This window comes from Sinohyriopsis cumingii, chromosome 6, assembly GCF_028554795.1.
Source record: "Sinohyriopsis cumingii isolate HCF-2022 chromosome 6, ASM2855479v2, whole genome shotgun sequence".
In the NCBI taxonomy this organism is placed as follows: domain Eukaryota; kingdom Metazoa; phylum Mollusca; class Bivalvia; order Unionida; family Unionidae; genus Sinohyriopsis; species Sinohyriopsis cumingii.
The window spans coordinates 89,564,781-89,591,121 of NC_142966.1; the positions used below are offsets into that span (position 1 = coordinate 89,564,781).

Genomic DNA, 26,341 nt, shown 5'->3' on the forward strand with positions numbered 1-26,341 from the left:
TTCCTCTGGTTATTGTCCCTCTCTCTCCTCATAACAACTGCAACAGCTACAAGCTAGAGTATGGTAAAAGGCACATTATAAACCCTCCCTAAAATTAAAAAATCCTATGTGTAGATAACTGAAATTTGTGCACCAAAACCACTTTTTTCAGTCAGTAATATTGACCTCTGACCCCAAAATGAATAGGCTTCTTCGTTACACCTGGTATAAGCCATACACAAAGTATGGTCCAGGTATGCGACATACAAATAATATTATTCTGCAGAAACCTTTTGTCCTCTTTCAGTTAGTAACCTCGACATTTTGACCTCAAACTCAACAAGCTTCTTCCTTACCCCAAATCCAAGCCATCCACAAAGGTCCAAATATGTTAAGTTGAACTGTTTTACTGTACAGGAACCATGTTTCCTCTTTCAGTTGCAATAACCATGACCACTGACCTTTAGACCCCAAAACCAACAAGGTTCTTCCATACCCTAAGTTCAAGCTATCAATACAGTTTGGTAACCATCTAAGATGGAGAACTCCTGTTATTATGCTGAAAAAGTTTTTCTTTCCACACCAGTGACCTTGACCTTTGACATCTAAATCAATAGGCATCTACTTCACACCAAGTACAAGCTAACCACACAGTGACCTTGGTCTTTGACCTCCAAATCAATAAAGTACCTCCCTACTCCAAATGCAAACTACCCAGAAAATTTGGTAACTAGATTGTGAACCAGAAACATTGTGCAGAAACAAAATTGGTTATTGATGGATGGACAGCACATAAAATAATACACTTCTCCTTACGATGGGCATATAATGAAAGCAATAATAAGAGAACAACTTCAACAAGTACTAACAGCAAATATAATTAACTGCTGTTACTTTAGCATTACATTCCAAATTCATTAATTCAATTTCATTTTACTATAGTTTGAAAAAGCTAAATAGTAAATAATGAACAAAAAAAATTGGCATTCTACATTTAAACCCATGCTTGACATCTTTCTTTAACATAACATGCCCAGATGAAATCAACTTGCATCTCATTTTTTTTTTTGAAGATAAATGTGCTAGAAGTGGGTGAATGACACTTGTTAATGATGGTTTGAATGAAGAAAAACAAAAAGAGGCCTCAAATGACTTTCCAGTATTACAAATTTGAGCTTACTATTTTTTTCCTATGGCATGCTAAACAGGATGCTATATGCCTAAAAATATATGCAAATAAGTATCATCTACATTTATAGCCAATCAATGAAAGCACATTTTTTCTTCTCTGGGAATCAGTGTTCTCCCACAAACAGACTGGTTTCTTCCATATTATACACATGCATATTGCACCAGTCTCATGGCACTTAATTTTAATCATGACTGTGAAATAGACTAATAAATCTGTCCCAATAATGGAATTACCATCAAGTTATCAAGACAGATTTATCAGTAAAGCAACTGGTTTTCAACCTGGATAGGTTTGTATTGTAACATTACAAACATTTGATAGATTATACAAATTAACTGTCACTACCGAAACACTGAATACTGTGAAATAATTTATTTCAAGCAGTGGCGTTGCTAGGGGGGTGCAGGGGGTGTGGACTGCACCGGGTGACACCATCTCTGAGGGGTGACACCAAAATGAAAAATTGCAAATTTTACAGAGCACACACTGCTCGGTCTAGTCGGGTTTCATAAGCGGATAACCGATCATAGTTAAATACATGACTAGCAGGCACAGCAGTGGCATCGCTAGGGGGATGCAGGGGGTGCGGACTGCACTGGGTGACACCATCAGAGGGGGTGACACCAAAATGACATTACTAAGGATTCTGTATGGTCTGTTACAGAAGGAGGACCATGGGGGTGACACCATGCGCTACCGCACTGGGTGACACCAACCCAAGTGACGCCACTGATTTCAAGTACATGTTTTTGTGGATTTGCAATGAATGATATAGGTCAGCATTCAAATTGTCTTATAGGTCTTTTTTAAACGTTGCATTAATGAAAATTACATTTTTTATTTGGTGTTCAAATTCATGGTTTGTAGTAGCCATGGAATTTACAAAAAAGGAGTGCCCCACAAATAACTGAATTAAGCAGTACTTTGTTTTATTAGTCCCAGACAGTTATGTGTACACTGAGAAAACCATACAAAGATACTTTAAATTCATAAATTTGTGTGGGTATAAAATATGCAACAACAAAAACAACTTTGGTACTTATGTCCTGGGTGGGTAAGATTTTCTCTTCTCTACACAGACAGATTACTGTTTGTTATGCTTAAATTTGTGTTTTGTAGCAACCATAAAATTCACCAAAATTAGTACCAATTAATAAAAATAATAGTGAATTTACAGTAACGGAATTGCAGCTGAGACACAGAGTGTAATATTGTACTTCTACACAGTGAAAGTCTTATCTCCAATACTTGGCTGTGGACATCTTTTTTGTTCCAAAATGATGGACTCCCAATTGTTAAATTATAGTGGATGTTGACATCAATTTTCAAAATCCCATGGTAAGTACTGTGGAGTTCTGCTGAATCTGCAATATTTTTATGTTCAAATGAGAAAAAGAAATGAAGTTCATGCACATTTGTTTATATTTTTTAAGGCATGCATGTTTTCAGTGATGAAATATATCTCTCATCATTCTATCCATGTCATCTCTGGATTCATCATTTTCCAAATTCATCCCTTCTTTAAATAGCAAGTACGCAACTGCTGCATTATTTTCTCTGGCAGCATACACTACTGGGGTCTCTTGACTTGATGTCACACTCTCTGACTTGGCTCCATATTCTAGAAGAAGCTCACAAATCTGGTAGTTACCACCTTTGGCTGCTAAGTGCAGTGGTGTCCCTTGATCATAACCTGCACTGTTTACATCGGCATTTTTTTCCAGAAGATGGTGCACCAAATCAATATGGCCAAGATATGCTGCCAGATGAAGTGGAGTCCAGCCATTACACCCCTTACCATTGATATTGGCTTTGTTATCCAGAAGCATCTGCATCAGCTCTTTGTTATTGTTTCCAACTGCCTGGTGCAGAGGAGGAAAAACATCTCGGCTATCATTTCCATTTACACTAGCACCTTTGCTTAGGAGATAGTCAATTGTGTCTCGCTGGCCATTTTGTGCTGCGATACACATGAATGACCTACCATCATCCATTCCTTCGTTTATATCTGCCCCAGCTTCAATCAGTGGTTCTATTGTTTTCTTTGTTCCAGAAGCAAAGGCCTCATGGATTGGTTTACGATTTCTGTCTGTCTTGGCATTTAAATTTGCCCCCTTTTCTAAAAGGATCTTTACAACATCTCCAGTTTTCCTCATGGCTGCCCTGTGTAATGGAGTACAGCCATCTTTTAAAGTTGAATTGACGTCTGCTCCTTTCTCAATAAGGAAACCAACTGACAATTGATGACCACGACGTGCTGCAATATGGAGAGGTGTGGCACCAATTTTCATTAAGTAATACATCTCTTTGCCAAAGATTTGTATGATGTCGTCTCCTCTGTAGTCATCTTTTGCGTCTTTGTCCACCCCCAGGTCCAGCAAACATCTTACCACTTCCTGTGATCCATCAACATCACATGCACATGCAGCCTGGAGACCCCACTGTGTTTCATGCTTGAACCATTCCTCTGTTTTTACCAGAAGCAAGTCTTGTTCCTCAAGGAATTTCTTTACTACCATGCTGCGACCATAGTAACAACACCAATAGAAAAATGACCTTCCCAAAGGACCCCTCTGTTGAAGAACTGGTAACAATGTGCCCATTTCTTTCATGAACTCAAACCACTTGCTGACAAACCTTTCATCTGCCAGAGCATCATGCTGGGCTATCAGTCGCACGTGGCCACTCAGGATTTCATATGTGAATCGTTTTCCCAGTGCAGTCAGATCCATGGCAAAGAAATAAAGTACTGATTCATTGGGGTTGGTTATGTACTTGTTGGTGCGAACCCGATGAATCAAAAAGTCAATGCTACAGAGTTCAATAATCTTGGCAAAATGCTTTTGGAACAGCCAATGTGCAACGTAATGAATGATACGATCATGAGCAAACTCAAACACACCTTCCTTTACAGGTTTCAGGAAAAATCCAGTGAGCAATTCTGCTGCATACCTCATTTTACTCATAGTCACATGAACAGGGCAATCCAAAATTGTCAACAGCTGCTTCATTATATACAGCATTCGTGGTTCACACTCTTCTATGGTTGGTCGATCAAGCTCTAATCTGCCATCCATCAAAACCCCCACGCTCAAAGTGAAGAAGATTATTCGATCAAATCGATACACTTTCTCAATGATATTACCCACGTATGACCAAGGGTTGCGGAAGTAGGCTGGACCTTCCATCTGGAATGTGTGGACTTGACAAAACATTCTATAGGCTAATGGGTAGCTGTAGTAGGTGCTACTGAAATCCAGTTGACTCAATTCACTGCGAGATAAGGTGTGATGGAAATGAACAGCATTATTCATTAAGATACTTTCTCTGTCCTTATCATTGCCCCTGGTGCGGCTTGAGCCTTCAGGGTTAAGATTTATGACAACATTTGGCCTGAAGACCTCCATCTGCTGAATCTCCTCTGGGGCTCTCTCCAAGTGGTATTTATTGACTGTAATTATCAGAAGGACTCTGGGCCGGTTCAAAGTCACAGATGTCATCATTTCATTCAAATATGGCCGCCAAGCTTCTACCGTGGTTAGAGTATAAGCTGCTTCACCAAATATATTCTCTATCACAACAATTTGTCGTTCCTCGTTATCAAAGTGCACCTTATTTTTCCATTCATCTGGACTATTTATGAATACTGGTGTATAGTGTTGACGGTTCTCTTCACTAACCGAGTTTTTCTTGTAATTTCTTCTATCCAAAACTTCTTTGTCTCGACCTGGAGGTTTCTCCCCTCCTTTTGCAAAATGCATTAGAAGATATTCAGTTGCTGTTGTTTTTCCATCACCAGGTGCACCAGTGATTGTGACCCATCCATTGTACCATAGAGTTTTCTTGGCTGCAATAATGGCACGGCTTTCAAACACAACATCACCAGCATTTGGCACTTTTCTTGAGAAAATTGTATTCCAGTCTGTTGAGAAGAAAAAAAATCACAGTAGAACAGGAAATGTTTTGAAATCTAACTCTTCATGCACACATGTAAAGGAAGATTGTCTATAATGATGACTTGAAACATGTAAAATAAGACGCTGATTATTAACCAACAAAGAACTCCCAATGGTGCTATGGCTGGAGTGCAAACCATAAATATTGTAAGTTCATTTCTGTTCATAAGGTACCAATCTTTTAGGATAGTTTGGTTCCTTTGAACCAGAATGACACATCTAACGACCAATTTATATGGTTCAGTGAGCAACAGTGCCTGAGAAAATGACCTAAACACAAACCCTAACTAAGAGAAAAACACAAAATTCAATGTGAAAGTAAGCACAAATCAATGAACCATGAACTACAGGTCAGAGTAACCATGTTTTCATTATTGGCTGTCCTCAAGATGCAATTAATACTTAAGTTATGTTGAACAATAGGTAATAGTGCCACTGAAAATCAGCTAAAAGCAAAGGTCAACAAAAATTCGCTGACCTCTGCAATATAGATCACATGCTTTTCACTGATAGCTGTAGCATTCCACATTATGTACCTAAACATCCACAGTGTTATAAGTAATAGTCTTAGAAAGTGTCCTAAAATCAAACCCTACTATAGAAACTGAACTAAATGCAAAGGTTAACAAATGACATCATTGCATAAAACTTGACCATGAAATGAAGGTTACAGCAACCTAATTGTTACTGAATGGTGTAGTACTTCAGATAATGGATCCAAATATCTGAGATAAGAACCCCAGGAATACATGTTAAGCCTATGATCAAAGCATTGGTGTTAAACATGTGACCTTGATCCTAAGGACACAAGTGGACAGCAAGCATGTTGCAGAATGATTTATCAGTGTTTGAAAACAAAACCATTGAGCAGTTTAGGAAAAATAAGGAAATGAAATAAATTTTACCAAAACTTTGATACAATCTGTTCAATGACTGTGTATCGCTTAATAAATTGTTGCAGCTTTATGAAGATTCATACCAAGTATGACAAAACTCCAACATAGGGGTGTAGGAAATACAATTAAAAACTTAACACAATAATTTTTATGACTGACTAGGACATGTTGAAAATGAACTGTCATGACATCATAGTGATTCATCCAATATATGAGAGAAATGGGGTAGCTCCACTGGCAGAGGGATCAACTTGCAATCCAAGTGTCATATATCTGATACCTGGCAGAGGGATCAACTTGCAATCCAAGGGTCATATATCTGATACCTGACAGAGGGATCAACTTGCAATCCAAGGGTCATATATCTGATACCTGGCAGAGGGATCAACTTGCAATCCAAGGGTCATATATCTGATACCTGGCAGAGGGATCAACTTGCAATCCAAGGGTCATATATCTGATACCTGGCAGAGGGATCAACTTGCAATCCAAGGGTCATATATCTGATACCTGACAGAGGGATCAACTTGCAATCCAAGGGTCATATATCTGATACCTGACAGAGGGATCAACTTGCAATCCAAGGGTCATATATCTGATACCTGGCTGAGGGATCAACTTGCAATCCAAGGGTCATATATCTGATACCTGGCAGAGGGATCAACTTGCAATCCAAGGGTCATATATCTGATACCTGGCAGAGGGATCAACTTGCAATCCAAGGGTCATATATCTGATACCTGGCAGAGGGGTCAACTTGCAATCCAAGGGTCATATATCTGATACCTGGCAGAGGGGTCAACTTGCAATCCAAGTGTCATATATCTGATACCTGGCAGAGGGATCAACTTGCAATCCAAGGGTCATATATCTGATACCTGGCAGAGGGATCAACTTGCAATCCAAGGGTCATATATCTGATACCTGGCAGAGGGGTCAACTTGCAATCCAAAGGTCATATATCTGATACCTGGCAGAGGGGTCAACATGCAATCCAAGGGTCATATATCTTATACCAGCACAGACCAGCCCTGGTCAGCTGTTCTTAGAAAAAGCACTTTGTTCCAATTTCCTTGGCATGATATATCCAATGATGTGTTAAAAGTGCCATTATAACAATAAAAAAGACAAAAACAATCATCCAATGTGTGAACAAACTCCAACAAAGGGTTTGAGAAAGATAAGTAAATGAAAAACACTTTAACATAAAGATTACTGCATAATATATGATTGTGGCCTTGGCCCCAAGCCCAAAAGAACAAGAGTGCATGTCACAGAATGAATTATCTTAGTGTCATGATAATTCATCCCAATTATAAGGAAAATCCATCATGGAATTTAGTAAATACATTCAAATGTAAACACATTAATCAAAACCTAAGGTACATTTTCTATGACTTCAACTTTGACATGGCACAGAAACCTTAAGGTACATTTTCTATGACTCCAACCTTGACATGGCACAAAATTCATAATGGCTTGTCTCAAATATAAAAAAAATCATTAAGGGATTTAGGAATAATAAAGACAAATTAAAACACTTTAGCCAAAACCTTAAAGACTATTTCCTGCAACCCTGACATGTTGAGGAAAAATATGTCATCTTGACCCAAGATCAAAGGGGCAAAAGCACAACAGAGAATGAATTTTCCACAAATGTATGAAGAAAATCCACCAAGGAATTTAGGAAATACATGCCAATGAAAACACTTTAACTAAAATCTCAACCCAAATTTTCTATGAATACCAGTAAGACTTTGACCACATGGTAAAGTGTGATGTGATGTGATTTTGATTTTTAACGTAGCTTTAACAATTTTTCAGTCATATCGCTATGATGTCTGCAATGTGCCAGATTATAGTGATGTCTAGCACTGGGGCATCATGCCGCAGACATATAGCATGATGTCCCATCCAGTCACATTATCCTGACACCAGGCCGACCAGTCCTAACACTAACCCCTTAATGCTGAACGCCAAGCGAGGCAGCTGTTAGTACCATTTTTGTAAGTCTCTGGTATGACTCAGTCGGGGATCGAACCCACAACCTCCCGCATCCGAGGCGGACGCTCTAACCACTAGGCCACCGGAACGGTTGACCACATGGTAAAAGGGGCAAGCATGTATGTCACTGAATGAATTGTCTTAACTTCATAATAATTCATCCAATAAAGGTAATCCATCAAGTTAGGAAAGTTATTAAATCAAAAAGCTGTTACCAATACCTTAGCCCTTTACCTCATGCAAGCGCCTTTGGATGCCTCTACTCATATCACATGGAATCGTGTTTTGATGCCAGTTTTCATAATGCCACCTTCGGCAAACCCTCATTAGATTCTACATTCATCAATGTGAATGACCATTACATCAGATCACATGGTCGCTTTTAAGTGCTAGTCATAATCTTCTATTTAAAGTAACTGGGTCATATTCTCCACTCTCCAAAATGGAGGCTGCTGATTTTGTCCAGTACTTTCTTGAGTTTGCATGATTAGAATCACTACTATGAAAGCTTCATTAACTTATGTAAAGGCTCTGATATTGATGTAAGCAACAATTAGTTTCTATAAATTACCAAATTCTGACGATTCAGTGATGTAGATGTAGAGAAAGAAATTGTAAATTTTGAGTATGAGAAATGGCAGCTATGGTTGGGTACACAGCTTCAGTGGCTTGACGGTAAACGAGTTCTCTCAAGATTTTAAAGCACAAAAAATTCTTCTGTGAAAAATAATTATATAGATATAATGATCAGATTTAACTTTTACAACTTGCTATACATAACTGATGTGTATCAAAAATGTAAAATGGTTCAAATTGATGTTAAACATAACATATACTACACGGATTAACAGTTTAACAGGCAGGCCTATGTGTATGGGGTCAAATAGAGAACATGTGTTCTATTTATAGTGCTTTGGTAAATGTATTTCAAACGCCTATAAAAAAACATACACTTTATGAGGTAAATGGTTAATGCAAACTTTCAATGACTGTAAACATGACGAAAATATCAATGTGACAAGTGTACATGTCACAGAACGAATTATTTTTAATTAATAATGATTAATCCCAAATATCAAGTAAATTCATCAAAGGGTTTGGGAAATTTAAGCAAATGAAAATACTTGAGCAAAAAACTAATGCAAATCTTCTATAACCGTGATACTGATCTTAAGGTAAAAGGCACAAGCATACATGCCATAGATTGAACTATCTATGCCTCATACATGCCATAGATTGAAAAGCATACATGCCATAGATTTAAAGGCATACATGCAATAGATTAAACTATCTATGCCTCATACATGCTATAGATTGAACTATCTATGCCTCATACATGCAGTAGATTGAACCACTATGCCTCATACATGCCATATAATGAAAAGCATACATGCAATAGATTGAAAGGCATACATGCCATAGATTGAACTATCTATACCTCATACATGCCACTGAATGAAAGGCAGATGTGCCATAGATTGAAAAGCATACAAGCAATAGATTGAAAGGCATACATGCAATAGATTGAACTATCTATGCCTCATACATGCCATTGAATGAAAGGCATACGTGCCATAGATTGAAAAGCATACATGCAACAGATTGAAAGGCATACATGCCATAGATTGAACTATCTATGCCTCATACATGCCACTGAATGAAAGGCACACGTGCCATAGATTGAAAAGCATACATGCAATAGATTGAAAAGCATACATGCCATAGATTGAACTATCTATGCCTCATACATGCCATAGACTGAACTATCTATGCCTCATACATGCCATAGATTGAACTATCTATGCCTCATACATGCCATAGATTGAACTATCTATGTCTCATACATGCCATAGATTGAACTATCTATGCCTCATACATGCCATAGAATGAACTATCTATGCCTCATACATGCCATAGATTGAACTATCTATGCCTCATACATGCCATAGACTGAACTATCTATGCTTGATTAGCATGATAAGAGTAAAATAAGGGATTAAGAAACATATGCTGACTGCAAAAACTTTAATCACAACCATAATAACTGTCCATGCCAATGCCACCATCGTTGGAAAAATGACTGCTATGTCCTGCTCAACAAAAATGATCTAAACAAAAACCCAAGCACATTTTTGCTAGTGAAGAGCTATCAATGCATTTTCGTTCATGTCAAACCTTGGCATTTTTAGCCAGCCTAAAGAATATTTTACTGCTCTGTTGACTGGATGCAGCCAGCCTAAACAATATTTTACTGTTCTGTTGACTGAATGCAGCCAGCCTAAATGAATATTTTACTGCTCTGTTAACTGGATGTAGCCAGCCTAAACAATATTTTACTGCTCTGCTGACTGGATGCAGCCATCCTAAACAATATTTTACTGCTCTGCTGACTGAATGCAGCCAGCCTAAAGAATATTTTACTGCTCTGTTGACTGAATGCAGCCAGCCTAAAGAATATTTTACTGCTCTGTTGACTGAATGCAGCCAGCCTAAAGAATATTTTACTGCTCCGTTGACTGGATGCAGCCAGCCTAAAGAATATTTTACTGCTCTGTTGACTAGATGCAGCCAGCCTAAACAATATTTTACTGCTCTGTTGACTGAATGCAGCCAGCCTAAAGAATATTTTACTGCTCTGTTGACTGAATGCAGCCAGCCTAAAGAATATTTTACTGCTCTGTTGACTGAATGCAGCCAGACTAAAGAATATTTTACTGCTCTGTTGACTGAATGCAGCCCGCCTAAAGAATATTTTACTGCTCTGTTGACTGGATGCAGCCAGCCTAAAGAATATTTTACTGCTCTGTTGACTGGATGCAGCCAGCCTAAAGAATATTTTACTGCTCTGTTGACTGGATGCAGCCAGCCTAAACAATATTTTACTGCTCTGTTGACTGAATGCAGCCAGCCTAAACAATATTTTACTGCTCTGTTGACTGAATGCAGCCCGCCTAAACAATATTTTACTGCTCATTGACTTGATGCAGCCAGCCTAAACAATATTTTACTGCTCTGTTGACTGAATGCAGCCAGCCTAAACAATATTTTACTGCTCTGTTGACTGAATGCAGCCCGCCTAAACAATATTTTACTGCTCATTGACTTGATGCAGCCAGCCTAAACAATATTTTACTGCTCTGTTGACTGAATGCAGCCAGCCTAAACAATATTTTACTGCTCTGTTGACTGGATGTAGCCAGCCTAAAGAATATTTTACTGCTCTGTTGACTGAATGCAGCCAGCCTAAACAATATTTTTCTGCTCTGTTGACTGAATGCAGCCCGCCTAAACAATATTTTACTGCTCTGTTGTCTGAATGCAGCCAGCCTAAACAGTAGTTTACTGCTCTGTTGACTGGATGCAGCTGAAACTGATCCAATCACTTGTTCCATTAACCTAGGAAGATTAAGAAATAATGACTTCAGCATCTGTAGCTTATTATGACTCTATGGTCTTAAAACAATAGAAAAGAGTGAGAAGCAACAAGTTTTGTAAAATGCAACAAATAATTTATTTCCCTAGAATACAAAAGTGAAAATGTTATGAAAAGGAACTTACTGTATTGCAAATTAAATCACCAATAATCTTAGAATTACAGACGCAAGTCCTAAATGATTAAAGTTGTGAATAAACTTTAGTGGAAATCCAAATTTAATCCAACCCTGAAGGTACTGATGTGCCCATTGTGGCTCTTGTATTGGTGATGTGACAGCAGCCTTATGTTGGTCACACTAATACAATCCAAGAATATAATTTATTTGAAATTCAGTATAAATTCATGTCTATTTCCAAGATTGTTATTTTTGAGCACATTGTCTTTCCAGAGCAGAATCACTTGAACTAAATAATTTGAATAAATAAATTCTAGCCAAAATGAATTCTGAAAATAAAAATAATACAACTGATTCTGCTAAGATCTTACAGCATGAATAATTAATTTCTAGAAACAAGATTATATAGTCCTCTACCTGACCTCAGGTCACAATTATCATTTTCTATTAAAAACAACTATTACCAAATGGAAAGTTTCTCTCTATACAGTTCCTAATGATTACAAAATAAAATCTTTGTTATAATTACAATGTCAATTACTAGAATTATAATATACAAATTTGTTAATAAAACAATTATTGGGGAATTTCCAAAGTTCTTGACTCAGACTGAGATAAAGATGTTTAATACAAAACCATAATCAATTATTCAGTTCTGGTAGAAAATGAACTTAATTTTAGACATGGTCAAGTCAAACATGCAATGTCACATTATCAATAGCACATAATGAAATTTTTAAAAAAACTAACAAACAAACAATGCAAATTAAATACACATAACATCACATGTTTCACACAAGTTTCTCCAATTTATTTCATTCCCATCCAACATTTTTATGTGGACATCAGGGAAGTCCACATATTAAATGCCTAACAGACGTAATGAGCATGCTTACTGGCCTATTGAGTTTGCTCACAAAATGTGGAACTCTTTCATACCAAAGAGGTCACATGTTCAAAACTCTATTTTGGATAGCTACATATGCAAGAGTCAATGTGTAATGAACGGGACTGATGAACCCTACCAAATGAAATTAATCCCAAACTAGAGAAATTCAGCTACATGCAAAAGTTACAGACACAACCATGAAAAGTACATTATATAACTTCTCCAGTCTTTAATGGTATTCTGTGTAGACACTAATAGTGCATGACAAAATGGAGATTATTGAGCAATGAGTCTTAATGACCCTGGCCTTTAGTCAAGGTATATAGCCTTCAACTAGACTCATTGTGCAGATATCATTATTTCTCATTGACCTCATCTATGGCCATGGTTACAGCAGTTTAAGGATGTAACTTTTCACCTTTTAAGCCACCTACTATCATCATATATACATTTTCAGAATTTTCAGAGAATGGTGAAACAAAATCATTTTTAAAAAGACTGGCACAACAAAGCTGATCCTCCTATGATTAACCCCTTTTAGAGTCTTACCTTCCCCCCACAAACAACAAGTGAAATTACCTAAAACTCTTGATTTTTAGTCCCATAAAGAACCTATGCTAAACAGAACTAGACATACTGTATGTATTAGGTGTTTAACAATAGTCTTCCAGAAATTACTATAATGAAAAGAATGGTCAACCATGAATTAAAATATTTCCCACAAAATCATTAACCATGCATTTTTTTTAACACATAAAAAGCTAGGAGAAAATAAGCAGCTGCTAATGCAAAACAAAATTTATCCTTGAACTTAGCTAATTTATCCTTGAACTTAGCTAATTTATCCTTGAACTTAGCTAATTTATCCTTGAACTTAGCTAGCACAATTGTTCTCTTGTGTGTACATCATGAAATCATACATTTGTTGACAACACTATTAATAATGAGTTAAAAACATGGAATCAAAGTTTGAATGTCTCATAAAACTTTTTACCCCATGCCTATACATATTAACATTAATTTAGGATGTGGATGGGCATCAGAACTGGCGGACACAGATGACCAAGCAATTGCTATATTAAACTTTGGCCATTAATAAAAACACTGAATAAGTTACTTTAGCTCTAATGACAGATGTACATACAAAATCCTTCTGCCAACATCTGCTCCACTTTGTACTTACTTTCAATCATATCTTGGGTCAGGAAAGGGTCTTTAGGTAATGACTCTTGTACATCAACAAAGACATCCCCTCCTCCTTGGCCTGTTAGGGAACATATCAACACAAGAAGAATATTATTCAGGACAAACATGTACTATATACCCTCAAAACATATCACGGACAAAAACAAAAGAATATTTTCATGGAATACAAACAGATGGTGGATATTGATATCACCCTGCCAATGCAGAGGTTATGCCATCATCACCCTTACATTATATATATATATATATATATGTATGTACAGTCAAACCCGGTTATCTCGATTACGTCGGGGGTGTAAAAAAATCGTCGACATAACCGGGTCCCGAGATATCCGGGTTCATAAAAACCGGTAATTTTAAAAATGTCCTTGAGCATTACTCCTGTCTCTTGCTGGTGTTTACTGGAATCCCCTCCCACTGCATGTTACAATAAAATAAACAAAACGCTTAATTGATAATAAAATGAAATGAACTAACCTGGTGTTGTTATCATTTATTCCTTTTTTATCATCATAAGTAATTTATTAAAGAAAAAATATATCTATGAACTCCATATATCACATGTAGCGTATGCATCCATTACTGTAGTGTGCATCACTTATGTCAGATAACACACAACGCATTTTTATAATTGATGTGAATATTGAAAAACAAATCATGTTTGGTTGTACTCAGAGGTTTGAATATGTTATCAGATTGAAAAATGGATCAAAGAAAATCACAAACGAGAGAGTGATAGAGAAACATCCACCGATTGCTTTCAGGCACCCGCCATTCACGCATAACGCGGTGTTAGGTGCAAAATAACCAAGATTGTATTATATCCAGGTTAATATATGACAGTATCTCGCAGATAAAGATCAATAAATGTTTTTGAAAATACATGTACATGTACATGTACATTGACTGTGAGTGCAAATGAGGAAAAGCGATCCTATAAACCAACTCTGCTAGACGCCATCATGTATGCCCGTGCAGCTTGGAACAGTGTATCGCCGAAAACCATTCAAAACTGCTGGTTCCATTGTATTTTTCCGGAAATTTCTGATGAAGAATTTCACCAGCAGTGTTTAATTGCACAAGAAATTAAAGAGCCTCAATCAGAAATAGGTCTTGAAGCGATGGCTGATGAGATTGCGGACTCCATAGGCATTGCTCGGGATGAATTTTCTAATTATGTTCACGTGGATGATGATGCCAATGCCTATGGTGAACTTACTGATGAGGAAATAATCCAATCGGTGACAACGAAGCAGATACAATCATGCAAGCAAGATGATGATGATGATGATCAGCCTATCACTATCCCAAGCTACAGTGAAATGGCTGAATGCATTAAAAAAATGAAATTGTTTGTGGCAAGTGTCGACGGTGCCGAGCATATGTATGAAAACGTAAGTGCTTTTGAATCGTTCGTTACAGATCAGCACCGGAGTAAACAAAAGCAGACTGATATTACTTCATATTTTCTACAAATCGATCGCTTTTGCTGACTATTTCTTGTACAATTTCTGTGAGATTGACGTTAAAAAGTTGCATTTCGTCGAATTAAGCGGGTCCACATGTTACTTCGGACCGAAACTTATGCCCGACATAACCGGGTTATCGACTTAACAGAGGTCGAGATAAGCGGGTAAAAAATAGCATAACAAAGAAGAATTTTTTCGGGACCGGACCAAAACGCTCGACATAAGCGGGTTGTCGAGATAACCGAGGTCGAGATAAGTGGGTTTGACTGTATATGTATAATTGTCATTACAAGCCTATCCATGGAGCCTTAGAGTAATGCAGTACATAATAAATAATTCACTCATTATAATGTTATCCATGAGTCATACAGTGTACTGCCTTATAGTGAGACCAACTGATAACAAAGTAATCGATACAGTACTATCACATTATATGCTATCCATGAGTCAGACAGTGTACTGCCTTATAGTGAGACCAACTGATAACAAAGTAATCGATACAGTACTATCACATTATATGCTATCCATGGGTCATACAGTGTACTGCCTTATAGTGAGACCAACTGATAACAAAGTAATCGATACAGTACTACCACATTATAAAGCTATCCATGACTCATACAGTGTACTGCCTTATAGTGAGACCAACTGATAACAAAGTAATCGATACAGTACTACCACATTATAATGCTATCCATAGGAGTCAAAGAATATACTGTCTTGTCAGACCTGCCAACACTAACAAGACCTTCTCAGTAAAGCAGTTTATCTTATTTTCTGTAACTTGGATCAGTTTTCAACAGGGTGTAACAAAATATCAATGTACTGCTATTGTCAAGCTGGAAAACAAGTATTTCAAAGTTCAAAAGTGTGATTAAAGCTATGGTAAACATTGCATTCAACTCAAAAGTTTGTTAAGTTAACTTGAACCTTAATTACCTCCAGTACAGTTTCAAAAACTGCAGCTCCAAACCCTACAGAGCTCAATGGCTTCTTTATGTAATCTCTCAACTTTACATAATCCTTAAAAAAATTAAATTTCACATAGGGGCTGTGGCAATCATCTTTACTGCCATGTGACATGCTCAAATTAACACATCATGTCCACTAAATATAACTGTTGCCCTTCCTGCTCTTTTCCCAGGAATGTGAATATTCCATTTTATTCATCTGCACTATTAGAACAAATTAAGATATTTATTGTCCTTTTCATCCTGATCTGTAGCTTGTTGGATGCCATTTGTAAAAAAAAACAATAAGGGGGCTATCTACAGATATGAGATTCTGAGAAAGTGGTGCGTATAAAATAAAGTTGTTTACATTTGCAACATGGAGAGAATGTTGGTATAACTCTATGCGACTTTCAGGTACTGTGGTTGAGATTTCCTTGGATACTGTACTTCTAGAAACTGTACATGATCAAAGCACACTGCTAACTAAAATGACTGCTCCCTTGAGCTAAAAAAAATCAGCCTGAATAAGTCTAAAGTACACAATCGTTAGCAGTTATTAAAATAAGGAAACAAATTTGTACCAGACAAGACAATACCAGCTTCTGAAGGTGCAATGAATGAATTACCAAATATATAAACAAATTTAAAAAGTTAAAGTTACTGGTTCTTCTTATTTTTGCAATTTACCTCTAAGTCCAGGAGGTGAAAATGACCAAGCGCAGCTAGCATTGTTTTAAAGGTGCATATTTGAAGTAAGGCTATGCTGCATACTCTGTAACCCATATTACACACATACACCAAAAAAGGAATACAAAAATTCTTTGAACAATGCCTAAAATATACGATGTCTTTTTTACATAGCCAATACGGCCATTGAGGAAAATTAGTCTTCTTTATAATTCTAACCCTATTCAAAATATAAAATGTAGAGCAGCATTTAAGCAAAAGCTTGATCATACAGTCATTTTGCATCACAAAATATGTACAGTTTAAAGCATCTGAGGTACACCAGTAAAGTTATTCTAGTTCCTTGACTAATTTTACTGAATCTGATATGCACCCAGATCTGAATCAAACACGGACAAACCATTATCCAGATTTTACCATACATGGACAAGCCATTATCCAGATTTTACCATACACGAACAAGCCATTATTCAGATTTTACCATACACAGACAAGCCATTATCCAGATTTTACCATACACAGACAAGCCATTATCTAGATTTTACCATAAACGGACAAGCCATTATTCAGATTTTACCATACACGTACAAGCCATTATCCAGATTTTACTGTAAACGGATAAGCCATTATCCAGAATCAAACAATGGCAAGCCATTATCCAGATTTTACCATAAACAATCTTATTTCTGTAATTTGTGCTTTTATTCTGTAAGTCTGTATGTTAAACATCATTTCCATAAGATTTATGGCAAAATCATAAAGGTTGGCAGGTCTGCTTTATAATGATATAAATAATACAGTATTCACTCATTATAATGCTATCCATGGAAGCCATAGAGTATTCTCCCTTCTAATGCATAGCTGCCAACCCCAGAGTACAAAAATACTAATTGCTTATGGCAAAATTACTGATTTTCAGGAACAAATACTGATTTTTAAAACTTTAATGCATATGTAACTATTTAAAACATCTATAACCACCAGTAAAGTAGGACAATAACTTACCTTTTATGTGTCAAAGATGCAAGTGTTTCACTCTTGCACCTTCTGAATGGGTACCCTGTTCCATTTGGGTGCCTGCCCATTTAAAAGGTGCAAGAGTGCAGCACACTAAGACTCCAACACATGCTGTTTATAGGAGTCTAATCCACACCTTGTTTTTTCAATCATTAATGATTTCAATGTGCCATCTTTCATTGAAAATCTGAATTATGTGTGATTTTGTTTAACTGAACTGTTTTAGTTCTAGGACATGAGTAATCCTTTGCAATTTTACTGTCTGGAAAAAGTGTGATATAAATTGCCAGCAACACTAGCAACTGAAACAGGATAGTTCATTACAAAAGTACTTCAGTAAAATGAAATTCTAATTGAATTACATCAAGGTTCTCTCTGGTATTTGTAAGTTCAAGCTGTGTTGTTGATGATGTGGCAGCAAGCTAATGTTTCTTATCATTTTCATGTTGTTTTATGTCATGGGTTATTCCATGCCCAATAATTAAATCACAATTATACAACTTGCAAAATGCAAAGTTTTCTCCTTTACTAGATGGTTTCACAAATATAAACATGATGGCATAACTGTCCTTCTGGTTTTCTTTTCTCTGAATCTTTTGCTTTCCTTTTCAACATCACTAGAAGGTGAATATTACAAAGATGAGATACACTGATAGCGGCAGCTGCTTAGTGCAATCCAATATGGTGGTTTAAGACTGGCATGGTAGCCTTGATTTTGAATGAACCAATTATATCTTAGACCTCTATTTATATAGAGATATACATGTGATACATTTATAGACCTGGGTGTCCATTCTAAAGAGAAAATTGCAAGGAAATGTTTCATTTAATGTGCTTTTTTTATTAAAAAAATGATTTTTAAGAAGAAAAATATACACCTGAATTTAGGTCCAAAATACAGGAAAAACAGGTCACTTGGCAGCTATGCTAATGCACTATACACGATACATATAATTTTACTACCTTGTAATGAAATTTAACAGGAAATGTGGTCAGTATATCCCCTAGGTATGAAAGACAGAGTCAAAAATCTCCTTGGTGTCAGAATTGTGGGTCAGACTGTGTAAAAAACAACAACTTTGGTATCAAAACTGGGGGTGGTATCAAAACTGGGGTCAAATTAAAATTTTGGGGGTCCCTCAAGCACAATTGAGGGTAGAGGGAAACAATGTGTGATACAATGAAAGGTTATATATTGAGGGAGTGCTCTATTGTAATAGATTGAACAAAATTTAGAGCAACTGTATAACCAAGGCACTTGATTCTTACAGATATATCATTCTAAATTATACATTAATGCTGAAACACAAAAAGAAAGACAATTCTGAGGCTTTCCTTTACTGATATGGCCCCAAAAAACATCTGAATGAGTTGGTCTGGCAAAGAGAGTCTATTCTAGAGGTGAAAATTGTTTGAATCTCTCAAAATGAAAGACACTACTGTCTAAAAATAATTTCCTGGACTGTAAGATAAGACCTTTCCTTGTTTTGAATTGCTGAGAGTTGAAACCTCTTCTAATATTTTCAAGCAAATAAGTTTTTAAATTAAGATTATTTATTTAGGATCAACTACCGTAGTTATTCTAAAAGAAGCATCCCCTCTAATAAACACCCCCCTGTTTTCCTCACAAAAAAACATAAATGTTTTAAATAAAAAACATCTTACTTGTTGGACTATTCAATATGAAGGGAGGAGCAGTAACTACACTCAACCAAGAGACAGTCAATTACTTTTTTTTAAAAAATGTACCCAGATAAAATAGTTAAATAGTTTACAGAAATTTCAAAGAAAACAAATTACCTTTGAAGCACCGACTGTTATGAAAACGTACTAAGCAAATGGAAAAAAATCAGTCTCAATCATGCAATACAATTATTTTATATTGCTGCCACAATAAGAAACAGGCATTTGTTTGGTTCTCCAAGGCTGTCCTTGAGCGGTGACTTCAATAATACATGCACCTTTCATCAAAGAAAGCCAACTACAATCTTCAATAAAAACTAAGAACTTTTCTTCAAAGAAAGTCAGTACCAAAGCTAAATAAAAGCAACGGAATCTGATGAATTTTTTCCCCATTTTCCAACGTGACTGGAATGCGTTTAATGTGTAATGAAAGTTTCCTTTTTGCTGGGAAAGAGTAAATGCTTATGAATGCTACCAACGACAGCTTAAAACGCAAACTAACTTTTACCAACTTCGGACATACTGAAAAGTAAATGTGCTTCATCATTTGTTACGTGATTGTGCTATGTTTATCCACTGAATTCAGACCGAAATGACATGTGACAAAATTATTCAATATTTTAAATCAGTGTGTGCATAATTTCAATGGAATCACTTGTGGATTCAATGTATATGATGAGATTTGCGGTTGAGTACATGGTGTTGATACTTTATTCATGCCATACATTAGATATGTATAATTATATAAACAGTGTACACGTATATGTACCAATCTGTGGTTCTATGAATAAAGTAAAATACATTATATATGCCTTCTCTGTTTTCACTACAGGTGTATTTCCCATTTAATATGCATAGATTTAAGATGGTAACTGTGCTAATGAAGCAGGTATTTTACAGCCCGCATTTGTTACCTACCCCCTACCCTACCACCCCACACAAATTTTTGGGGGTACATGCATCATTTTCTTCAGCTAACTGACCTGGTTGCTTATAACACTATTCAGTCTATAACACGGTTGGGTTTTATGGCGGGGTCATGCTGTATATTTATTATGCCATGAAGGTTTCCTGTTTGCAACAAAGAAGGTCATAATTACGATATTGTTTCAAAATACTGGAAATACAAATTGGATTTTACACTGCAATTGTACTCTATTAGAAAAATGGCAAGTTTTGAAAACTGGCAACAAAATATTGATGTTGGCAATTTTTTGGGCAACAACTTTTTAAAGCCAGCACCATTCCTCTGTGTGTGTGTAAATTAATACATGACTGTACAAGACAATACTAAATTGACTACTTTGAGATTAATGCTTAAAATTATGCTATTCTGTGTAATTTGATCACATTAACAATATCTCTGCATTTTTAGTTAATGTGTAAAATGAACAAATACATTATTTATCTAAATGTCTCTTTGTGTGGAACAATTTTTCTTGATTTTGTGATTGCTGTGAATCAAGCATTAACAGAAAAGAACAATACATCTATCTGGGACTACTGCACTTATCCCCATCAAAGCCATGTCTATGATTTCAAATACGGACAAAAATGTCATTTACTTAAAAAAAACATGAAGATAAATTCAATGAAAAATTACACAAGGTACAAGATAAATTTTACCAGGTCCTTGTCCAGCCATGATGCAAATGTAGATGGATGCTTTGTACGTAAATAATAAAGTACTTTACTGTATCCCAGGGACTAATTCAACATCCACTTTTGTGTTAAATCTGAAATAGAAATGTAAGTTATCATTTTATAGTCTTCTCATTATCACCTCATCACCAGCTAAATTACTGTCAACTGTTTCTGCTGAGCCATCAACTTTAACAACATTGTAACCTTTTTTTTTGATTATATTATTGCAATGATTTAGCCTTGTACATCAAATCTGAACCATCTATAAAATATTATTAGAAAGATGATTCTGTAAATAACTGCCAAGTACACTTGCAGGAATAATTAGCAAGACTGGGTATCACCATAATATTGTCACATACTGCAGCACAGGACAGCAATATGTAATGCAATATACTGAGAAGATATGGAGAAAGAGCAACAAAATATTAAACAATAATGATATCCAAGTTTCATGTAACTTTAACTTAAATTTAAACCTCTTTAATGAAAAACGATTGGGGAACATCATTACATGTAAGTGAGTCTGAGGTGGGTGAGGCAGGCTCCTGTTTATTTGCACTGTTTTACCTCTGGACACATTAACAGATAATTTTGGTAAACACGTGCAATGAAGTTTGTCACCTACAAACTTCACTTCCACATCACATTCCTAAAAATATAAAGCTTACTAATTAATTTTCCAACCCTGAATTTCAGCCCCAATGCAGCCAGATGAGTGATTTTGCATTTAAATTTGGCACCTTTTCATACAAGCCCTCAGTCTCCATGTTTACCAGTAGGGTGTTGCATTGTAACTGGCAGAATATATTGAGCGGGCAGCCCAAAAATTTTCTTGATGAACACATCTTTTAGAAATTTTTCTGTGGGTTTTTAACAATACATATTAAAAGAGACCAATGATATGACTCTATGGTCTTGTAAATAATACTGATTTTTCCCATACAAACATGTTCCTTCATACATATAAAAGACAGTAGAAACAAGGCTGTCAATTCAGATTTATTATAGTTACATTTTACATAAAGTTATAATTTTGCTTAAATGTCATATGATATGTACAAGCTAAGAATAAAACTTATCGTATACTACTCCTCTATCCCAATAATTTTTGTTTGGAAATTTTGTTATGACAGTTAATGTGCAGATCACTCAAAAATTATAAATGAATAAACTTTGTTGTTGTTGTTGTAGAGTTTTATGCCATTTTAATAACTATATTACGATTAAATTTTAAATCTAAGCTTAATTTTTTAAATTTATACTAGTAAATGCACTCACATGACCTGTGCTACTTTTAATGATGCACAATACGTAAATGAAAGAAATGAGATATCACTACTACTATAATTTTTAGCCATTTCTTCACACTACCATCCCCCACCCACCTGTACTGAATTGTGCATTACCAATAGCCCTTAAGTGACTATAAATTAATATTTAAATGACTTGTCATAATGTCTCTGAATTATAGTGGGTCTAGGTTTAAGGGTGGATCATTCAACTTTCGTGCTTTAGGACAGTTTTTCAAATGAACATGGCTTTTCTCTATATAGACCAGGATTCTTAAACTCAAACCACCCTGAGGGCCTCATGAGGGCATATTTGATGGCCCAAGGGGCATACCACCTTTGTTACTTTTTATGATGCCAATCATTTTGAGAGCCACAGGATACAGGTTGGCAAACAGCGTGTTGGTGACCCCTGATTGAGACGGTGGCCAAGAAAGTGTTAACTGGCCCTTTCTTGTCATTTTTATCTGATATTACAGAAAAGAAAAAACAAAAGACAGCAATCAGATTTAGGGATAACAGGCCAAATTAAACATTTCTTCTCAGATTAATAAATATGGTATTTTTGAGAAAGTCAAAGCATCAGAAATAACAAATTACAAATAAAGTATACCGTTACTCCTTTTCATGGTTTTGCTCATAGTAAGTGCAAACAACTTTTTTTATTGCTTGCAAAAGAACAAGGATTCTCAAAAAAAAAAGACTATTGTTTAGGCATAATTTACAAATTTATGTTGTATAATAATGGAAATTTTTGGGAAATGAGCCTTGGGCAATCCAGAATTTTCAGTTTAATTACTCTTAATTTACACTTATAAGTGTATGTCCAACCCAAAAGCCATATTATGTGTAAAGCTTGTTTTTATTCATGTTTTATTTGTGTGAAAGTGAAAAACAAAAGGGATTCGTAGCATCTGCCGCCTTAATTTTCAAAAGAAATATAAAAGGACAATGTAACAAGACAATCCAGGTATTTATTCCTTTTAAATGCCTATAGACCTGTACTAGAATTTTTTAAGACTAATTCATCTAAAAATATTGTTTTTATGACTGAAAGTTTACATAAATTATTTATTTTTCTCTAAGATTTCCTGTGAAAAGTTAAATACAGTACTGTATATACTTTTTATTTTTATTTTGTAGTTGCTTCATTGCATAGTTGGATTGTGCTAATAGTTTTGGCATAACAATATTAACTCATTTTTTAAACAGTGTAAAATAATAAAATCACAGACAAATGAAGATGTTTATGCAGGGGGTATGGATGCTACAACAACCTGAGATACGAGTAACCTTAAAAACTTTTCTTTTAAAAATTATTAAAGGGCAGGGGGTATTATTCTACAAACAGAAAACAATCATATCACATCTGTGAAGATACAAGTATAAATTTGTATTAGTCTTTTTTTACTAGTATATTAATTTCATATCCAACGGTATCAAGTAGGTTTTATACTATTTTATAGCAGTAATAATAAAAACAAACTGTTGGTTACAGGTAGCAGTAGCAACGATATTTATATTCATTGAGGATATAGTTAATAGTAGAGTATATAATAATAATAATAATAATAATAATGAGGATTTTGAATAGTGCCTAATCTTTAGAAGCTCTAAGCGCTTTAGAACATTAGACAACACCTATAACATAAAAAATATATATAATCATATGATTGCAAAAAACAAACACAATGAAATTAGAAAACACAAAAAAACATGCTGAAAATATTGAAGGTAGGAAACATTATTAGGTCTTTAAGTTTGTTCTTGCAGTTGAAATAAGTGAGTTTTAAGAGCACTTTTGAATGGGATCACTGTGTCTTTGTGTCTAAGTTCAGTGGGCAATTCATTCCATGTTGCTGGACCCTGGTATGCAAATGAACATTATCCATATGACTTTGTTTTCATAGTGGGAATAATGAGTACATGATTGTCAGAAGAGGAGCGTAAGTATCTTGCTGGTGTGTACACATGGGTGATGTCAGATATCATAGGTATGTTGGACTGCACTGACAACAGCAGCGCTGACAAAAACTGAAGCCCATCTGGAAGGACAAGAACATCGCAGTCAGCTCAAAAAGTCAGACTGATGCATTCACTGGTGATTGCCATATTTCTCTATGCCTGTGAATCATGGACCATAACAGAAGAAAAGGATACAGACTACAGAGATGAGATGTTTCCGAAAGATCCTTGGCGTCACATACAAAGACCATATCACCAATGAAGAAATATGGCAAAGGATAAGACAAGCCATTGGGCCTTATGATGACCTCCTGATCATAGTGAAAAAAACGGAAACTGCAGTGGTATGGGAATGTCTCATGATCATCAGGACTTGCCAAGACAATCCTACAAGGCACTGAACAAGGAAGAAGAAAGATTGGCAGGCAAAGAAAGAGGTGGGAAGATTGGTGGACAGGCTTGACACTGAGCGACTCACTGAGAAAGATGGAAAATCGAGAGGAATGGAGGAAGCTGTTTGTTAGGTCTTGTGCAGTGCCCCAACAGTCTTCCAGACTATGGGACTGATGATGATGATGATTATAGTTACTACCAAAGGAGTCTGACATTTTGTCAGTAAAGTACCTTGCAATAAATCACCTTAATATACTATAAATATATGTATATTTATTATATTGATACGGTGATTTCGTGCTGTGACAGATTTCGTTGTACTTTATTGATAAAACTTCAGATTCTGTGGTTGCTACCTCTACCTGGTGCTCAAGGCACATTCTTTATTTAGATACATAAAAAAAAAACTCTCCCGCATGAAACCCTCCATGATCCACACGTTTTGTGGATTTTTCATGAAAATATTCTATGAGGTGTATCAAATTCTTACCAATAGTTTAAAAGTATAGTTTAAAAGAAAAACTAAATGGTTTCCTTTGCGCAGGTTTTCCCGTAAAATGTGTCAGCTATTCATGAAATTATCCAATCAAAGTTAAAAGACAGGGTTCCCCGTAAAGAGGGGTACCCTCTCTGTATAAAAATAGTAAGATGGTGGCACTAGGCCCAACTGAAGCACCCTGTAGATCCGTTGTTATCGCTAAGCAATTGATTGATTGATTACTTGGATTTACATCGCGTGCGCCCAATAGGGCATGTGCGACGGGTTTATTCCCACACAGCTGGATTGACGGATTTATTCCCGCACAGCGGGATGCTAAATGTTCCTGGGAGAAGGAATTAGTGCTACATCCCCCAGGCGTTTATGTGCTCAAGGAGCACTGCTAATGTAGCCGTCAGGTCGTAGGACTATATGTCTCTAACAAACTGAAAGAAGGGCTTTCATGAGTGGTAATGAGCCCAACACAGACTCATTAATAAGCAATGAGCTTGGTCTATCCAAGTAAAAAATATATATATATATATATATATATATATATATATACATATACATATATACAAAATAAGACAATACTTAATAATTCACGGTTGAGACAACATATATATTATATACAGTGTGCATATCAGAATCCCAGGTGCTCACCAGAATATTACCGATGAAAGTGCGTGTATAATCATGCTTAGATTCACAAATGACATATGACGGAAGTGGACACATTTCGTCTGCGACGAGCATGCACTACCATTTTCGAATTTGGACTAAGGAATACTATAATCTAGTTATACTGAGCAAGGGACTAACACGATTAATTAAACAGGATGATAGGTTCCTCACATTATCCCATATATCTGGTGACAAGCAAAAACCAAGTCGACACCCTTTCACTCTGTGCCTCGCTTTGAGAGAAAAACCCACCTGCCTACTATTTTTATCCTCGCTCAAAATAGAACCCCATTGGTTTAATCAAACTTCACACGTTCCGGTGTTTTTCAAATCCGGTTAGTTTAGGCATCATGGGATTGGAGACTATGGTGGCACTCTATAGTTTCGTATTTTGCATAGAAAT

General features: G+C 36.0%; 1 protein-coding gene across 4 annotated transcripts; it reads right to left on the reverse strand.

Annotated features, from left to right (window-relative positions):
• Window positions 1-836: 836 nt before the first annotated feature.
• LOC149797411 (uncharacterized) lies at window positions 837-26,229 on the reverse strand. 4 transcript variants are annotated; one of them, XM_089962198.1, is made up of 4 exons: window positions 26,110-26,229; window positions 21,109-21,218; window positions 13,651-13,731; window positions 837-5,093 (listed from the first exon to the last, which is right to left on the reverse strand). In XM_089962198.1, the coding sequence occupies exons 2-4, from the start codon at window positions 21,125-21,127 to the stop codon at window positions 2,617-2,619; spliced, it is 2,577 nt and encodes an 858-aa protein (XP_089818324.1). In that variant the 5' UTR covers window positions 21,128-21,218; window positions 26,110-26,229; the 3' UTR covers window positions 837-2,616. The 4 variants fall into 4 exon arrangements, with proteins under 4 accessions (XP_089818324.1, XP_089818327.1, XP_089818325.1 ...); XM_089962201.1 differs by having other exon boundaries at window positions 26,191-26,209; XM_089962199.1 differs by having other exon boundaries at window positions 25,918-26,181.
• Window positions 26,230-26,341: the final 112 nt, after the last annotated feature.